At 41.0% G+C, this 17,555-nt stretch overlaps 1 protein-coding gene across 4 annotated transcripts in view; it reads right to left on the bottom strand.

The window, feature by feature from the left end:
• The window catches only part of LOC124801730 (palmitoyltransferase ZDHHC6), a 118,612-nt gene extending 113,664 nt beyond the window's left edge, over positions 1-4,948 (bottom strand). For 2 of the 4 annotated variants that reach the window (XM_047263098.1, XM_047263099.1), the window contains exon 1: positions 4,693-4,948. In XM_047263098.1, coding sequence (XP_047119054.1) covers positions 4,693-4,747 — 55 coding nt within the window. In that variant the 5' untranslated portion in view covers positions 4,748-4,948. The remainder of the gene's footprint in view (positions 1-4,692) is intronic. The other 2 variants (XM_047263095.1, XM_047263096.1) reach the window with 2 other exon arrangements.
• Positions 4,949-17,555: the final 12,607 nt, after the last annotated feature.

Below are 17,555 nucleotides of genomic sequence, written 5' to 3'. Positions count from 1 at the left end.
AAATCCGGTTGTTCTGATGGATTTAGCAGAAAATTATTCATTTATCGTGCAGTACGCTGTACAAGGCTTCCACTGGGAAAATAGTCAGGCCACATTATATCCCTTTGTTATTCATTACAAGGCTTTGACTGGAAAGATTGAGTCTCTTAGCTTCTGCATCATCAGTGATTGCTTGCGACATGATACAGTTGCAGTTCACGTTTTCTGCTCCAAGCTGATTGATCACCTGCGAACCCACTTTCCAGTGCTGAAGCACATCAGCTATTTCAGCAATGGATCAGCCGCCCAATACAAAAATTTCAAGAACTTCATGAATCTATGTCAGCACAATGACTTTAGTATCAGTGCAGAATGGAACTACTTCGCCACAAGCCATGGAAAGTGTCCATGTGATGGTAATGGGGGCACAACAAAGTGATTAGCAGCAAAAGCAAGTCGCCAAGATTTGAAAATGGTTGCACAGTTGCAGGGACCAGAGAAAACCACTGCTTCAGACCAATCAATGAAAAACGGTTACAAATTAGCGGAGTATAAAATGACACAGTGTCATTTATTGCAAGTATTGATCAATCAGTAAACTCTGAGTGTTCCAATTGAGAGATGCCTTAGTTTCATGCATCCACATGGTCCAGCTAATTCATTACATTGGCCCCTAAGAAAGGACACCTACTGGATCCCAGAGCAGCAGATAATCGACATCCTGCCAGCTCTAAGTGCCAATTCCATGGGTCAGAAACACACTTACCTATCAGTGGTGCTGAAGAGCATTGAAGAGAATTTTAGAGCCATGAAAATGGTTTCACTAACTCCGGGAACAAATTTAGGATGCTTGGTTCATTTTGTGAACTTATTGCTTTGTTATGTTCACAACAATGTTGTTTATTTGCTGATTTTTGTATGCATTCATTAAAGATATTATGTCAAGCATGCGGTATGTGCAAAAGCTAAGGTATCTTTGAAGCTAGTTTAAAAATCTTATATGGAATATTACCATTCTACTTTTTAATGTTCCTTGTAGCAAAAAACCGAGCTCTTTCCAATGGTGTCAGTTAAAAGAAGATCAGTTGATGGTAGCTATATTAAAAACTGGTTTTGAAAAATTTGTAAATTTGCAATTTTCAATCTGACACTTGAGATAAGGGTAAATAAAATCAGAAGGGGTCAACAGAAGCGTCCGATTCTGCCGCCTGCCCTGACCCGTGACATAATGGTGATGTGGTGTGTGACGTCATTACGGCGCGGAGTTTATGATGTTTGACTTTTGAATTTTTGAGGTGTTGTGGTTTTGGTTTTTTTTTGTAGTTGTAGGCGTTTGTTTTTTTCTTATCAATAGTTGTGGTTGATCTATATAGGTTAAGGGAAATAACCGATTCAAAATTTTTGTAGTTTTACTTGTAGATATTGGTGTTTGGGTATTGTCAGCTGTGGTCAAGGGAAATGTCTTGATTCCAATTTCCATAGTTTTTGCTGCTGGCGTTATTTTGGTATCGTCAGCTGCAGTTGGCCTCTTATTTTTATGTGTGTTTTCATGTTTGTTGTCGTGTGTATGTAATCACATCATCGGCGCCATTATGGAGACACTTAGAATAGCCATTTCCACCATATTGATGACGTCATGGGTCAAAGCAGACAGGTGGAATCGGACACTTCCGTAAACCCATCAGAAGCATACACTCACAAATGCTAATACTGGTGTGGTATAATTAGCACCTGGTTGTTGGCTAGCAGCTCAAAAATCAAGGTCATAGCTGCTTTTCCCTTATAATAAAAGATGCTTAAAGTATGATGTAAATCTTTCATGATAAATTGTACAAGGTACTTTCAGACCAAGTAGCAATAGGGGGTAGTAATTTCTGAGCAATTTGAGTGCTACAGCTACATTCAGCACTAAAAGGTTTACTAGTGCACAAAAATTCAAGGTGATATATGCCACAACAGATGCACTAAGGTATACCAAAGTTGGCCAAATTATTCACCCCGTGCACTTTATGATTTGGTATGGGTCCACTAAGGTGGCCATAGCTCTGGAACCACTGAAAGAACTGAGCCAAAATTTTGAATAGTGACCTAACACATACATATGTATACACATATCAATTCTTAACAGAATCTGAGATGGTTGAGTGGGGACCCCTTGGACCCTTGTGGAAAGATCCCGATGTTTTAATTTTTATGCATATTATAGCCATTGTTAATAGATGCTCCATTGCATTAGGCACCTAACTTTATTCCAGGTCACTTTCAGCTGTTAAGTATTAGGGGTAACAATGAGCACCCTTGCCTTATACATTTCCTGATTTTGGTATACAGTTCCTTATTTTTCAGAAATCTGATCTTTAATATTCCTGAAGTGAGTGACGCATATACCTACCTTTCTTAGCATCAAACCAGTTATTCCTAAACTATTTTTAATTTTCTTTTCTATTCTTCAGTAAAGCACTCTTGTACATACTTGCTTCCTTGGGTTCTAGTTTCCAACACATCGGCTACTTATCTTTAAATTATTGAATTTCAATTGGTTTTCCATTAATAATAGGTTACAGTGACTACCAATGTCGGAATCTAGATAAATCTTGCAATCTTCATTTGATTTCTGAATCATTGTTTCACCAAAATATCCAATCCAATACATATATTGAGCCTCCTCAAGACATTCCGAAAAAGTGTGTTTGCAATGAGTAATTCATGGTACAGAACTCTGTTTATACTTCTCTCACCTCATTTCACTTGCCAATAGGCCTACTGAACTGGCCTGTTGTATTCTGTTCCCTATCTTCACCAATAACTGTATACCATTCTCTCATTATAATTAAACTACAAAATCCTTTGACATATTTCAGGAATTCATTAATATTATCATACAATTCTTAAATTTCTCTATTATCCGCATCTCTGCTTGGGATGTATACTTGTGTGATTGCAGTATTCGTCAGTTATTTACTCCATTTCAAAATCAATGTTCCTTGTGGTTTATTGCATATAACTCTTTACTTAATTTGCCAATCACCCTATTCATTGTTATTCCCTCTCTATCATTATCTGATCCAGCATCAACATTCTTATGATACCCCATCCAAATATCTCTCTTCTGATCATGTGTCACAGATAATTAAAGTATTTACTGGCTGCCTTTTGATTTCTACATTTACATTTTCCACTTTCTCCACTCAATATTTGTATTCCCACATCCATTTAACTCTTCCCCTTGCTTTCCACCCAAATCAGCATTCTATTTTTGACTGATGGATTCTCTTGATATCCAATGATCTACTCATTGTAGATTACTATTTTGACCAGAAGGAAGCAAGGCATTTTTAGCAATAATCATTCCAACCATAACTGCATGTAGGATCACAGCTGCCATCCAATTTCTCTTGATTTCTGCCTTTGTGGTTACTGGAGGAACTGCTGCCTTCTTTCAGAATGTAGCTTCTTTGTGTACCAATCCCATCAGTGATGACACTGCTTCTGCCTGTGAGTCATATTTGTCACCTTCTGGTCTCGTTCACCTCCCAGACCATTGCAATTTTCAACATAATTCTGACAATAAGTCCATACGAGGTGCTACCAGCTGGGCCAGTTGGACAAACTTTTTTTTAAAGTACATACCATTATTCCCACAATCCCATTTAACACAACTAGTGACAACAAGAACCTGGCCTCCCAAAAGAGTACCGACATTCTGTGTATGAAATAGTATTGAGAGTGGTGTTTGTACATTTGTTGAATCTGACATACCTATAATAGGAACGTTCTGCAGAAAGTAAATAATTTAGAACAACAGGAAACCATTCACCAAAAGTGGAAAAGTCAAGTCATCAACAGAGACACACAAAAGAGAATGAAAACTTTGTTAGCTTTTGGGAAGAAATCCTTTGAATGGTCTTCTTTAATAATAAATTATTTATATTTCTGAATTTGAAATAATTGTTGAATTTGCCACATAATTATGTATGTATGTAACTTTTTAAATGTTACATTATTTACCGTCTTCACCAATGTTTATGATGTGCAGACCTATGTAATGAATTTAGTGAGAGGGGCACCGAACCCTCAATCGTTTTCGTCATTTCACAGCAGCTCTCTTACACACCTAGTGAGACCTGCACTCCTGAAAGTAAGGACTTCGCGAAGAACGTGGTTAATCACCGTCAATGTGGTTTTTTTCACTCTGTAGCAGAGTGTACACTGGTTTTGAAACTACCTGGCAGATTAAAACTGTTTGCCAGGTCACAATTCGAATACAGGAGACTTGCAGAAGGAAATCTGCTCACACCTGTAATGTTTCTAAAGTTAATTGAAATTATAGCTAAACTGAAAGTTAGCGTCAATAAGATAAAGTGAAATAAATGGTGTCGGTAGATTCAGTTAACCTATATATTGCTCCTAGCACAAATATGGGTGTTACACGCCTTGATGTTTGGTTTTAGGATTTAAATTATTGGTAAAGTAGCAGATTACACGCTTAAGTACGACGCCTGCTGACGTTACCGACGTAGGTTTTCTATTCTTAATACATGGGAAGGGGAATCCCATCTATAACATAAGCTGTTCATTCTATCCATACAAAACTGGTGGCAGAAACCTGTCTGCACTCAGGCGAGAACAACAGCAAATATAAAAAGTGGTCACACAGTTTCTAAGATCTGTCACAATGCGTATTGGTACGATGATTGAAAAATGTAAACCAACCTAAAGCCGTCAGTGGACCCCAGTGAATTATTCTCCTCCACTCCAGTTTTGCCATAGTGCTCAGCTGTAGTTGCCGCAGTTCATGACAAACGTAACAGCATATCACAACACCTGAAGCTTCGTAAGAACTTTACTCTGACGCCGCAAACAGTCCCCGAAGACGCACATAAACATCCACACATTCATACACACCCACATTTTCCCACAAGTTTATCGTATCTATGGAGTACGGAATTTATTGTCTCTGGTATTCTGTGATACAAACGAATCTTGGGCCCCTAGTCTTCGACCATAGATATTGGTAGACTGGTCATGACGTATATTTCGTGGCACCAACATCTCTACTGCTATACCACGTGACTATTGGCAAAACAATGGTGGTATCCTGTTGTGCTTATGGTTGTACCGAGCGTTTTGTGAAGGGAAATAACATTAAATTTCACGTGTAAGTATTATTAGTATAATTTAGCGGTATTTCTTGAATACTGATAAACTATTGTGTGTATCATATCCTTACCCAGAACGCCACAGTTACGTAAATTGGCGGTTTGAAGTGCTGTGTGTGTTTCTAGGCGCACATTGCAATCGTATATATTTCTTGAAATGGTAAGCTACAAAGCTGCTTTTTCTCTTTCGTATAGGTTTCCAAAGGATGAAGGGCGCAGGCAGATGTGGATACAGGCAGTGAAACGAAAAGATTTCAAGCCTACTGCGCACACACGCATCTGTTCGAAGCACTTTGAAGAAGATATATAGTGTGTGTGTGTGTGTGAGAGAGAGAGAGAGAGAGATTTATTACCAATAACCCTTCCCACTCCAAAAGCAATGGCAATGTGCATTGCTACTACATAAGAAGAAAGGATGATTTTTCCTATCCTGGATTAAATCTGACTTTGGTACAAAAAGGGGTGAATTATGCTGGTATTATTTTAGAGAACAATTTGCAAAAACAAGTGGGTCAACAGAAAGGTCCGATCTTACTCGTCGGCTTTGACCCGTGACGTAAGCGTGTTGTGGTGTGTGACGTCATTACGGCGCGGAAAACCTAATACATGGTTTGATGTACTCTTGTTTAAAGAACATGTATACGTAATATGAAGCAATTTGATGAACATATTGATCTGTAGCGTAGCCCACTTGAGGTTAGGTTGGGAGTTTTTTTTTTGGAATGCGGCCGCGGCAGCGGCCGCCTATGATTCGAAAATATTGATTTGACACTAATGAACATATACGTAATATGAAGCAATTTGATGAACATATTGATCTGTAGCGTAGCCCACTTGAGGTTAGGTTGGGAGTTTTTTTTTTGGAATGCGGCCGCGGCAGCGGCCGCCTATGATTCGAAAATATTGATTTACAATACGTATTCGATGTTTTTATATCCGCCATATTGGAATTGTTGTTTATGGTCGTTTCCACGGTATTTGTGACGTCATGGGTCAAAGCCGACGGGTAAGATCGGACGCTTCTGTATTTCCAAACAAGTTAGGGGTTTGATTTCTCATCAGGGTTTAGTTTTATTTTGTACTTCCCAGTTACAAAACATACAAATATCAGAAACAAATACTGAATACCATTTGCAAAAAGGTAGTTGTATGGCCTATGTTAGTTTCCAGATAATAAGCTGTAATGTATGGGATAAATAATATGCTGCTACAAAAATCTTTGGTCATTTACCAAAAAGCATTAAAAGCCCGTCAGATAGCCAACCAGCATTTAAAATCAAACTAAAAGAATCTGTGAATGACAGCTCCTACTCAGTAGACGATTTTTTAGGTATAAATAAGTGATTGGAAGAATTGTTATGTAATGATAGGTCTACCTTTCATTAAACTGACACATCATTGTGAAGTATCATATTCATGATCTGTGGAACAAGTATTCATGTAAGTAGGTACTGATTTTGTAGATATCTTATTTGATACATCTACGAAACAAACTGTTTAAACCAAAAAAGAGCTTTCATATGAAACTGCTTTACGTTTTGTGGGTGAACGACATAATTGAGTTCGTTACATTCGATGTGAACGCGTGTGTTTACGTTACAGGTTTTGTTGTTTATGCCGATTTATGAAGTCTATAACACTTTCTACAACCAAGGCACTAAAAGACACACACGCAATATTTACATTTTATGCAGTGCATAACGCGTATTGAGTAGAGAATGCATCTCATAATTGGTAACATTGAAATATTCGCGGCGAATATATTGCCGAACATCGAAAGTGTTTCAGCAGTTCACAAAGTTCATTGTGAAGTAATGGCTGTAAAACTAAATTTGTACGGTGGTTACGCAATAATTTATCACTTCTAGCTGTGTTTACATAAGCTACATTTAATGTGGTGAAGTTAGGAGGAAATTCACTGAGAAATACTGGAAGTGAAACCAGGAATCAGAATGGTGCCTTGAACTCGCGCCGACGTTCTGCCAACAGTCACGTGATTCTATGTTGCAGCCACGCCAGACGTATAGCCGCTGTACTGCTTGCCCAGTCTATGGTCGAAGCCCCTAGTCCAACACTGTGCCCAAATATTGATGATCGTTGAGAAATGAGAACAGAGATCGTATAACAAACACTAATTTTATTCGAATTTGAAAACTATCTTTATACCCCAGGACAAATATTTCATGCCAATGTATGCAGATGGATGTCACTCACATAGTTAGCTGAAGCCAGCTACTTTGTCGTTTATAAAGATAAATGTACTTTGTACAAATCTTTATATTTTGTTAAGAGCAAAAGTGATAACGCTTCTGTTTTCTTAGAGTTTCAACTGTTGTTGGATAGGCAGACAGTTAATAAGCTAAAAGTTATCAGAACAAACAATAAGATAGAGTATGTTAATGATGAACTTCATAATCATTCCAAGAAGATTCGCATCATAGATGAAACCAGTAAGGCGCATATACAAAAGCAGAGTAGAACTGTAAAGCTGAACATGAAATCAGTTCATTAGTTGAAAGTGCTTGCACAAAGTATCTCGATTCTGGCCTTTCAGAGACACTTGGACATAAGCTGCCAAAAAGAAATTGTATACATTAAGCTATTGTCCATGGTCTAGTTCTTTAAATCACCTACACATATAAATAAACATTTGTAATGATTCTTATTCGCACCATCCCCACGTGACGATGGTATCATATGGAGGAATGATTACATCTGAGTAAGCTGACAGCAAATTGAAACCTATACTATCAATTTTTTATGGACCCCAATACTTTTTTCACCGATCTTGGTGTCTGTTGGCTTTTTTAGCTGGTACGATAAAGACATATGTACTTGCACTCTCCCAGTATTGTGTTAATTAAAAGTTATAACATGCAGAAGTTGCAAGTTTTCATTTTCTTACCGAGCTACGTCCTAATCTGCACATCTCAATTCTATGAGGACTCGTACTTTTTGGAGAAGGAGTCAACACAAAGAGAGAGGCTGTTAATAGTAGCTCCAAAGTTAGTGTTCTGTCTCTAGCGAATGAGACAGGAATTGAAATTAAGGGTAGCAAAGCAAAAGCTGAAATGCTTAACTCTGTTTTGAAATGTTCCTTTAAAAAGTAAAACCCGGAAGAATTGACCCAATTTAATCCTCGTACCACTGAAAACATGAATGAAATAAGTTATTAGTACCAGTGGAATTGAGAAACAGCTGAAATCGTTAACAAACTGAACAAAGCTCCAGGCCTGATGGGATCCCTTTCAGACCCTACACTGAAGTTGTAGCTGAGTTAGCCCCTGTTCTCACTATAACCTAATGCATACCCTTTGAACAAAACATCGTACCCGACACAACAGGTGACATCCAACTATAAGAAGTATTGTAGAAGTAATCCATAAAACTACCATCCCATATCCTTGACATCGATTTGTTGTAGAATATTAGAACATATTCTGAGGTTAAGCATAATGAGATATCTTGAACAGAATGACCTCCTCCATGCCAATCAGCCTGTGAAACCCAACTCACACTTTTCTCACATGACATACTGGAAGCTATGGATCAAGGTTGTCAGGTAGATACAGTATTTCTTGATTTCCAAAGAGCATTTGACTCAGTACCACAAATATGCTTTTTACCAAAAGTTCAATCATATCGGGTACCAAGTGAAATCTGTGACTGGATTGAGGAGGTTTTGGTAGAGAGGACACAGCATGTTATCTTGGATGGAGAACCATCGTCAGATGTAGAAGTAACTAAGAGTTTGCCACAGGAAAGTGTGCAGGCAACCTTATGTTGTATATTTAATGACTTTGCAGACCTTATTAATAGTATCATCAGACATTTTGCAAATGATGCACTTACCTGTACTGAAGTACAGTCTGAAAGAAGTAGCATAAATATTCAGTTACATCTTGATAAGATGTCAAAGTGATGCAGAGATTGTGAAGTTGCTCTAAATGTTCAGAAATGTAAAATATTGCACTTCACACAACAAAGAAATGTAGTATCCTATGACTTTAATATCAATGAGTCACTGTTGGAATCGGTCAACTCATACAAATACCTGGACACAACACTTTGTAGGGGTATGAAATGGAATGCTTACATACATTCAGTATGAGTAAAGTAAGTGGTAGACCTTGGTTTATTGATAGAATACTGGGGAAGTGCAATCAGTCTAAAAAAGAGACTGCTCACAGAGCACTCATATGACCCATCCTAGACTATTGCCCAAGTGTGTGGGACCCATAACAGATAGGACTAACAGGAGATATTGAATGTATACAGAGAAGGGCAGCACCATTGGTAACGAGTTTGTTTAATCCATGGGCGAGTGTCACAGAGGTATCAAAGGACATGAAATGACAAGCTCTTGAAGACAGATGTAAATTATCCTGACAAAAGTTGCGAGGTGCCGGGGCTAGCAGTGAATTTAACACTAAATTCTTCTAGAATCTACATATGTAAATGATGCTCTAAGCCCCTCCCCTCCCCATTCTAACTCCGACTTTTGCTGCTGCACATGGATTAAAAAGATACGTGAACTGACTGTAATCAACCCTGCAAATGGAGTAGAAAAGAGTTTGGCACCTGCAATAATTTAATTTGATAAATTAGTTAAATAAAGGAAGGTTTCATTAACGTAGTGAGAAATGATAGGGTTACTCTACCGATTAACAGAATGAAAGTTCTGTCCAAAATAACAATATGATTTATTAAGACTAAACACAAAATAATAAACAAAAACACATGAAACATTTACAATACATCAAATTGGTTCAAATTGGATACTCAAACAAACGCTGTGAAAGTGAAGTTGTCCCTAAACTAGATCGTGACGTTTATGATGAAGTGGTACGTGGAGCCAATTCCTTGCCACTCAAATCTTAAGAGAGACACACCGCTAACCCAACATTAATTGCTGCTACATTAGTGAGAACTCAGACAATGAACACCCAAGATAGAACAAAGTTAGAAAAGACGAACAGGAGCGCTCTGCTGAGCTCTGATTATCGCCTAGCAAAAATGCCTGCTTTGCCGGTGCTGCGGACGTACTTTACCAAGCTGTCTTCTTAGCTGCAAGGACACGATCTGGCGTACCGGAAGCGATGGCTGGTTGCTTCGACGTCCCGTCGTGGTGATGATAATGTCGCGAGTATAGCCCGAAACAAATTATCCTGGCCTGGTTGTTCCAGACTAAAGACTTCCTAGCAATACAAATGCGCCTCTGAGGGAGACGAAGAAGGCTCGCCACACAATCGCTGACGGTACAGTGATTGATTTTAACAAGCGAAGTCACCCAGTAACTCCGATACAGTCAACATTAGCCAAAACTGCTCAAGACAGACAACATAGGCCTCTTGTACACAGAACGCACAATTGTCAACTGTACTCGGAAAGTTACGTTGAAGTCGAAACCTCAGCAACTTCGTCAAACAGCTACAATTAAATAAAAGTATATTAGACAGCCAATGGAAGGCAGGCTGACCCGCGCAGCGAGAGCTCAGCCTTGTAACCTACTTCGACCGAAAGGCGAGAGCCGACTACCCACAAGAGCACCCGTACAAACCGAACACAGAACATTCCCGCCCCCACGACAGTGGCCGTGGTTAACCGTTCCAATCAGCAACTCGAAAACCGACGGAAAATTCCACTCTACTACCGGAGCACTACCATTCCACCAATGGAGATTCTTGGCGCCAATTTCTGCGCCGATTTTGCTACGTCACGGAGCAATGCCCTGACCAAGCCAATCACAGTTACGATTTTGCAGAAAGCGCGGGAATTTGCACGCCAAAACTGCCTGGGTACACAAGTCATTCCCACGCCTCGCTGGTAGTCCGCCAGAAAGTGTTTTCGCTAAGTTTCTGCGAAGTAACGGGACCTCTAGCCCAGCCGCTACTTCAGGCCCCTCCGAGCGTGTCTCCTCCGCTATTCTACCATGTCGGCGTCTGGAAAGCATTCACTCGACTCCCTCACACCCGTCGGCTTACCCTTTCAAGATTAGCAGAGCCCGCCTGTCACCGGACCACCTGGGTGACGAGAGACGCTGCGTGGGAAGTCCGCGTGTGAAGGAATAGCAACTTTACACTGCATGCAATTGGAGAGGAAAATCGTAAGATAGAAATATGAGACGGGGCTCATGCCACCTCTCATAGCCCCTACGCCATTTTAGATTGTAATTGGTGAGCGGTTGGCTCACTTAGGAGCAAGGTAGTGAGTCAATCGCCCAAGAACAATCTTGCAAACTGACTCCACATGCCGCACTCTATAAAGAAAATCACTGCAACTGAAAAATGCAGCTCATAGAGGGAGGATTATTTATGATGTGGCCAACTTCACCTTCTTAATATGGAACTCTAACACTCACATCACACATCCATACCCAGGGAGCCCCTTCCAAACACCAATTCACACAGACATTCACACACTAAAAATGGCCCGGGCATGTGAGCCAAATATGGAGCAGTTTATTCTTTACAATCAGAGTTGGAGTGCTCCGCAATTAAATGCCCAAGATGTTACAACAATTTCAATCATTAAACTAACCTGAACTCACTCACACATGATACTACGTATTTAAGTTAACAATCTCCTTATGAGCTTTCAGAATCTAATTACAACCTCCGATTCATTCTGTCTCCCTGCAGCAAGAATAACCTTTACAAAATGTTCCCTGAAATGATGGTCCATTCACAATGACAGTGGTGGTATCTGCTTCAGTATATGGGGACTTCAGGCACACTGTTATCATGCACACAACAAGAAATACAAAATACAAAAAAAACAACATGGTGTGGAGAACAATACAGTAATTTGTAATTTGTGTGCCCTACTCTATCACTTACATAAGAATTACAGTGTAAAACCCAAACACATACGAGGTATTACATACATTACAAAAACAACACTAGAGAAAGAAATTTTAAGAAAAAAAACATGGTTCATGGGGCTTCAAGTTGTGCGTGCACATTGCACAATGTTCACGACTGTGTTGAGAATGAGGCACTAAATCACATTGTTAGAAATATTCGAAGCACTTCACAAATTCCTTAGTTTCTCTGAGGGGGTTGGTATGTTGAGTCATATGCATTGATGCATGTGGTTCCATGTCTCGAGCATCGGAGGGGGGCTTTTGGGATCAGGCCACAGTACTGACATCACATAGGGCTAAACGTCGGGTGTTGTTGCTACGTTGTTGCAACAGCAATAGGGAGTGCTGGAGCATCTGCAGTACACTGTTGAGATTGCAGTCAGACCCACGCATATGATAATGGCAGTATGGTAGGAAGACATAGTGATAGGCTCTCCTCATGTCGATTAAATGTCTCTGAGGCCTGCTAGTTGGGATGCATCACTAGTCCAGATCTCTTCTCTCCCTGGACAGTACTTTACGTTTCCCAATATTGAAGTTCGACGGGGGATGGTGGCACGTGGAGTGACTCCACAAGTGTGTGAGGTCATCCAGACAGGACCGAACTAGGAGCAACGATTGCTACAACTGCTCTCTAATAGAGAGGAGAAGTTAGAAATGAGACAATTCATTTCTTAGAGTTTGTGGCATGATACTGCTTTGTGTATGCAGATCGGCCAATGCTAGTGAGTTGTAAAAACCCAAACAGGTGAGTATATAGCGTCCCTTTCTGTCCTGAGGCACATGAGGTGCAGGTTCTGACACCATATGCGATCTTCTTCATATACTCACGACAACGTGGTCTGCCACAGGGAATCCCTCCAAACGGCTGCCGTGTCCGGAGAGCTAGCTGGCTGTCGCGTGTGGGTCACATGTCAATGTCAACGGCCAGCCTCACTTTCGCTTGTGGCCTGGCGAGGATCCCGCCTAATCCCTCAGGTATACGGCCCGGTGACTGTCAGCTTGCTGGACCGGACGCTCGTGCGCCCTTCTCGTTAGGTGGCACGCTGATGCTCCCCTTCTTGCAGGTAGCCGAAGACCTCTTGTTTTTGCTCCGGCTGGCCTCTGCATTGCCTCGATACCCGACATCTGCACAATTCTGACAAAAATCTTATGCCTAACTTTTTCCCGTGACCTTCAATGTTATAATAAATTTACATAACGACACATTGATGGTCTGTTATTTCAGACACTCTTATTTTACTTTTATAGTTATTAATCTATGGCTATCATTATAACAAAATCTTGGTGTATCTAATCTAAACATGGAAATAATTTATCTTGATATTTGTGTAGAGACCGATCTCACTATTGTATATGGTGTGTGACAACTGATGCTATGTATTGGATGAACAACTAAATGTGCGGGCCCGCACTAATATTACTATTAATTATATAGATCGACAGTAGACATGCTCAAGAATTAACTACCATTTGCCAACGATCTACATTCTATGTCTTTTAATTAAATTACGTTGTTATGCAGGTCTAAGTTTTACTGTGCTATAAAGAACATGCAAATATTCTACTTTCGCTCGCCCGTCGTCCCTCCATCTCGGGTCTGTGGTTTGGTGACCTGAAAAATAGCATCCCAACAGGCGCGCGCCAAACACTTGTGGTAGGAAACCACCACAATATTAAGGATCTAGTTATTGTTAAATCCTAAAGTTTAACTTATCCTAGTATATGATACTCTCTCTATTTTTTTCTTTTTTAAAACACTCTTACATAATTCCTGTTACGCTGAGATGTCTCGCTGCTCGCCGCTATTGACGACGACAGTGATGTGCGCGCCGTACGACATGGCCTCCAAGTTCTCACTACGCCTCACTGAAACTCCAGAGACTGGGTTAGCCATGGCTATACAAGACAATAAATTTATAGTTGCAACTTCTTTCTCTATGTTATGCGGTTTTCGCGGTCAAAGCACACCTTTCCAGAGGCAATGTAATATGACCAAGCCAGGACTGGTTCCTGTTGAGGATTCCGTCGCCCACCACACACCAGCTACACAGCATGTCACGAATCTCCAAGTATAATTCCTTGGTTATTCATCTGTGACAGTCACAAGCAGCACACTAAATCCCCAACCAGCACATTGGCATGGTAGGCTTTAAGCCCGTATTTCTACCGTCTAGGGCACCATTGGAGTCAAACGCTCACCCCGACTTGCAAGACAACGATGCTGGCGCATCACTGTAAAAACTATACCGCCCATGTTCATCCTTGAAATCACGCAATATACCACAATCTTGCAGTGCACTGACGCGTGCCTGCAAGCATTGTTATGAACGTCTCACGAACTGGTTGTGGCCGCTATGGAGCGTATCACGACTTCTCAGAACGCTTCTAAGAGCACGTTCTTGTATGCGCCCGTTTGTGCGACATCTCCTCACTCATCATTATCCCTCAACATGGACACCAGACAGGAAAGGACTAAAATATTGCTCATGGAAAGGTAGTGTCTCCTACTCCACCGACATTGGAAGTCGCGAACAGAAACAAAAAAGGATAGCAGCAGTAAATTCTTATGTGAGACAATGCAGCGTGTTAATAATTTAACAGTCTTAATCTATTGATGCAATGATTATTGTTCCCTGAAGAAAGGTTCATATATTTGCCTATTATACTATGTACACCACTTACACTACTACTATAGCAAGGTTCATGTATTTGCCCATTCTACTATGTACACCACTTACACTACTACTATTCCACGAACTCCTTTATGTGAGAGATGTGGTGGAGTCCTATGGACTTCTTTCCTTTCAGCGTCTCCAATTCATAAGCATTGTGGTGAGCTGCTCTCCTTATACGGTACGGGCCGTTGTAAACAGAATAGAATTTTTGGCATTTCATTTTTTGTTTGTTCGAAAGTCGGAAAGACTTCACGAGCACCCTTTGTCCAATTTGGAAGTGTCGTAGACGAGCTCCCCTGTCGGCACGTCTCTTCCTGACCTCTGCTGCAGCCCGTATCCTCTTGAGAGCCAAATCCACTATGGCTTGGTGCTGTGTTCGCGCCCTTGGTGAGAAGTTTACGACCTCGGTTATCAAGTCCTTAGGAATCCGGTTTTTCAGTACTGTAATGGATGCCAATTTCGTTATCCCATGGGATGCCTCATTGATCACCTCCTGGAAGTCTTTAAGGAAAACGTCCCATGTCGTGTGCTGTTTGTTACAGTACAACCGGCACAAGTTTCCGAGTTCCTTAATAACCCGTTCTGCAGCATTCGAGCTCGGATGGTGTGAAGATATAAAAATGGGGATCTATTTTACATCCACGCAATGTCTCCTTCCATGTTTTTTACTTAAACTGTGGCCCGTTATCAGAAATAATTTTACTCACATGACCAACCTGTGGTAGGAAATCCCAGATTAGGGCTCGTGATACAGTTCGTCCTGTCGCCCTCTTCAGTGGTGTAAAGGTAACGTATTTGGACGTTAGTTCAACAAACACTAATACGTAAGTATATCCTCTTCTTGTTCTTGGCAAAGGTCCCATCAAATCTGTTGCTGCTAATTGTCTTAATTTGGTCGGTACGATTGGGTATAATGGTGCCTGCATGCTCACAGTGGTGTGCTTAGCCTTTTGGCAGTCTTTACACACCGACAGTACCCTCCGAATTCGACGCTCCATGTTTCGAAAGTAACACATGGTCCTTAGCTTGGGATTGCACTTGCGTGGTCCGAAGTGTCCATAGCTGAGGTGAGTATGCCAGATAACCTTGTTTATTAGGTGTTCAGGGATGCATACCCCCCCTTCAGTGTCATTGGCATAATTTCGGTGGAAATTTATGCCTTTCCTCAAGCGGTAGAACTGCCTGATAGTGGCGTGTCTTCTGTCTATCCATTTCTGTTTCAATAACACTAGGGCAGGGTCCTTGTCTTGCTCCTTCTTGATGTCTTGCATACTACAGGTAATAAAATTTTCAAAGGCTACTTTCTGCATATAGAAAAGGCAGTAGTGATTTTCCTCCAGATCTTCTTCCATGTTGTGCTCAAATCCGATCGGTGACCGTGATAAGGCGTCTGCAATAATGTTCTGACTGCCGGGGATATATTCTATCGAAAAGTTGTACAGCTGCAGATATGACGCCCACCTAATGAGCCGCCTGTGATTAAGCTTTGCAGTCATCAGGAACTCGAGTGCCGTGTGGTCTGTGTAGACCCTCGTCTTGCGACCAAACAGAAGGTATCTGAATTTTTCAAAGGCCCATACAATAGCCAGCGCCTCTAACTCGGTTACTGAGTAATTCCTCTCACTCTTGGCTAGTACTCTGCTACCAAATGCAATTGTCTTCCACACCCTGTTTCCTTCATGTTCATAGTCTTGGAACACCATGACACCCAGATCTGAGTATGAACTGTCCGTGACTATGCAAAGCTCTTCTGCTAAATTTGGGTGTGAGAGGATGGGTGCTTGTAATAATGCGAATTTCAATGCTTTCCATTCGGATTCGGCCGCCTCATCCCATTCCCAAGGAATCTTCTTTCCTGTAAGTTGATGCAACCTAGGACTGCTCTGAGTTTTGACAAGTATAAAGCGGTTGTAAAAATTTATGATCCCCAAAAACCCCCTTAACTGCTTCTTTGTCGTAGGAATGGGAAACTTTCCAATCGCTTCGATCTTTTCGGGATTTGGCGCAATGCCCTCACCCGTGATGATATGTCCTAGAAATTTGACAGAGGACGTCCCAAAATTCGAGTTTTCGATATTGATAGTCACTCTGTATTCCTTGAATGTCGCAATGAGTTCACCGAGGACCGCATTGTGCTCTCCCCAAGATTTCTCCGCGATCAGCAAATCGTCCACATAGCTGGTGACATGACGTTTCAAATTATCGCTTAGTATGCCGTCCAGCCCCCGAATGAATGCGGCAGACGAAATGTTCAAACCAAATGGGAGACGACGAAACCGGTAACATCTTCCAAATGCTAAAAAGGCTGTGTACTATCTGCAATTTGCATGGAGCTCGATCTGCCAGAAACTCGATTTTAGATCAACTGATGAGAAGATTGATATTCCATGGAAGTTTTGTAAGAGTTCCTCTAATCGTTCCGGTCTGTCTGTTTCGGGTTCTATTATGGTATTAATTTGTTGCGAGTCCAAGACTAAACGAATACTACCGTCTGCCTTCTCGACTACTCTTAATGGGTTATTATAGGCTGAAGCCGTAGGTTCTATTATTCCTTCACTCAGCATTCGCGTAATTTCAGCTGCTACCTTCTGTCGATATGCCAAGGGGATTGGATAGGGTGGCACACGAAACTGGTTGTGCGGACATACACGAAATTCATATTGGAAGTTCTTTATTGATCCTGTCTTGGGAAGGAAGACCTCCGCATGTTCTACTAGTAATTTATGAAGTTCTTTGCGGTGGTCGCACCTTATATTCTTTATTGCTTCCACTTTTCCCCTATTTTCTCCTTTATTTCTCCCATTATTCCGACTTCCTTCTCATCCGTGTCCTCTCCCCTACCCGCAACGTCGACCTGTTCTTCCTTTCTGTCTT

The sequence above is a fragment of the Schistocerca piceifrons genome, chromosome 1, assembly GCF_021461385.2.
Source record: "Schistocerca piceifrons isolate TAMUIC-IGC-003096 chromosome 1, iqSchPice1.1, whole genome shotgun sequence".
In the NCBI taxonomy this organism is placed as follows: Eukaryota; Metazoa; Arthropoda; class Insecta; order Orthoptera; family Acrididae; genus Schistocerca; species Schistocerca piceifrons.
The sequence above is the reverse complement of the archived record's forward strand: the minus strand, read 5'-3'. Positions and strand labels throughout refer to the sequence as shown.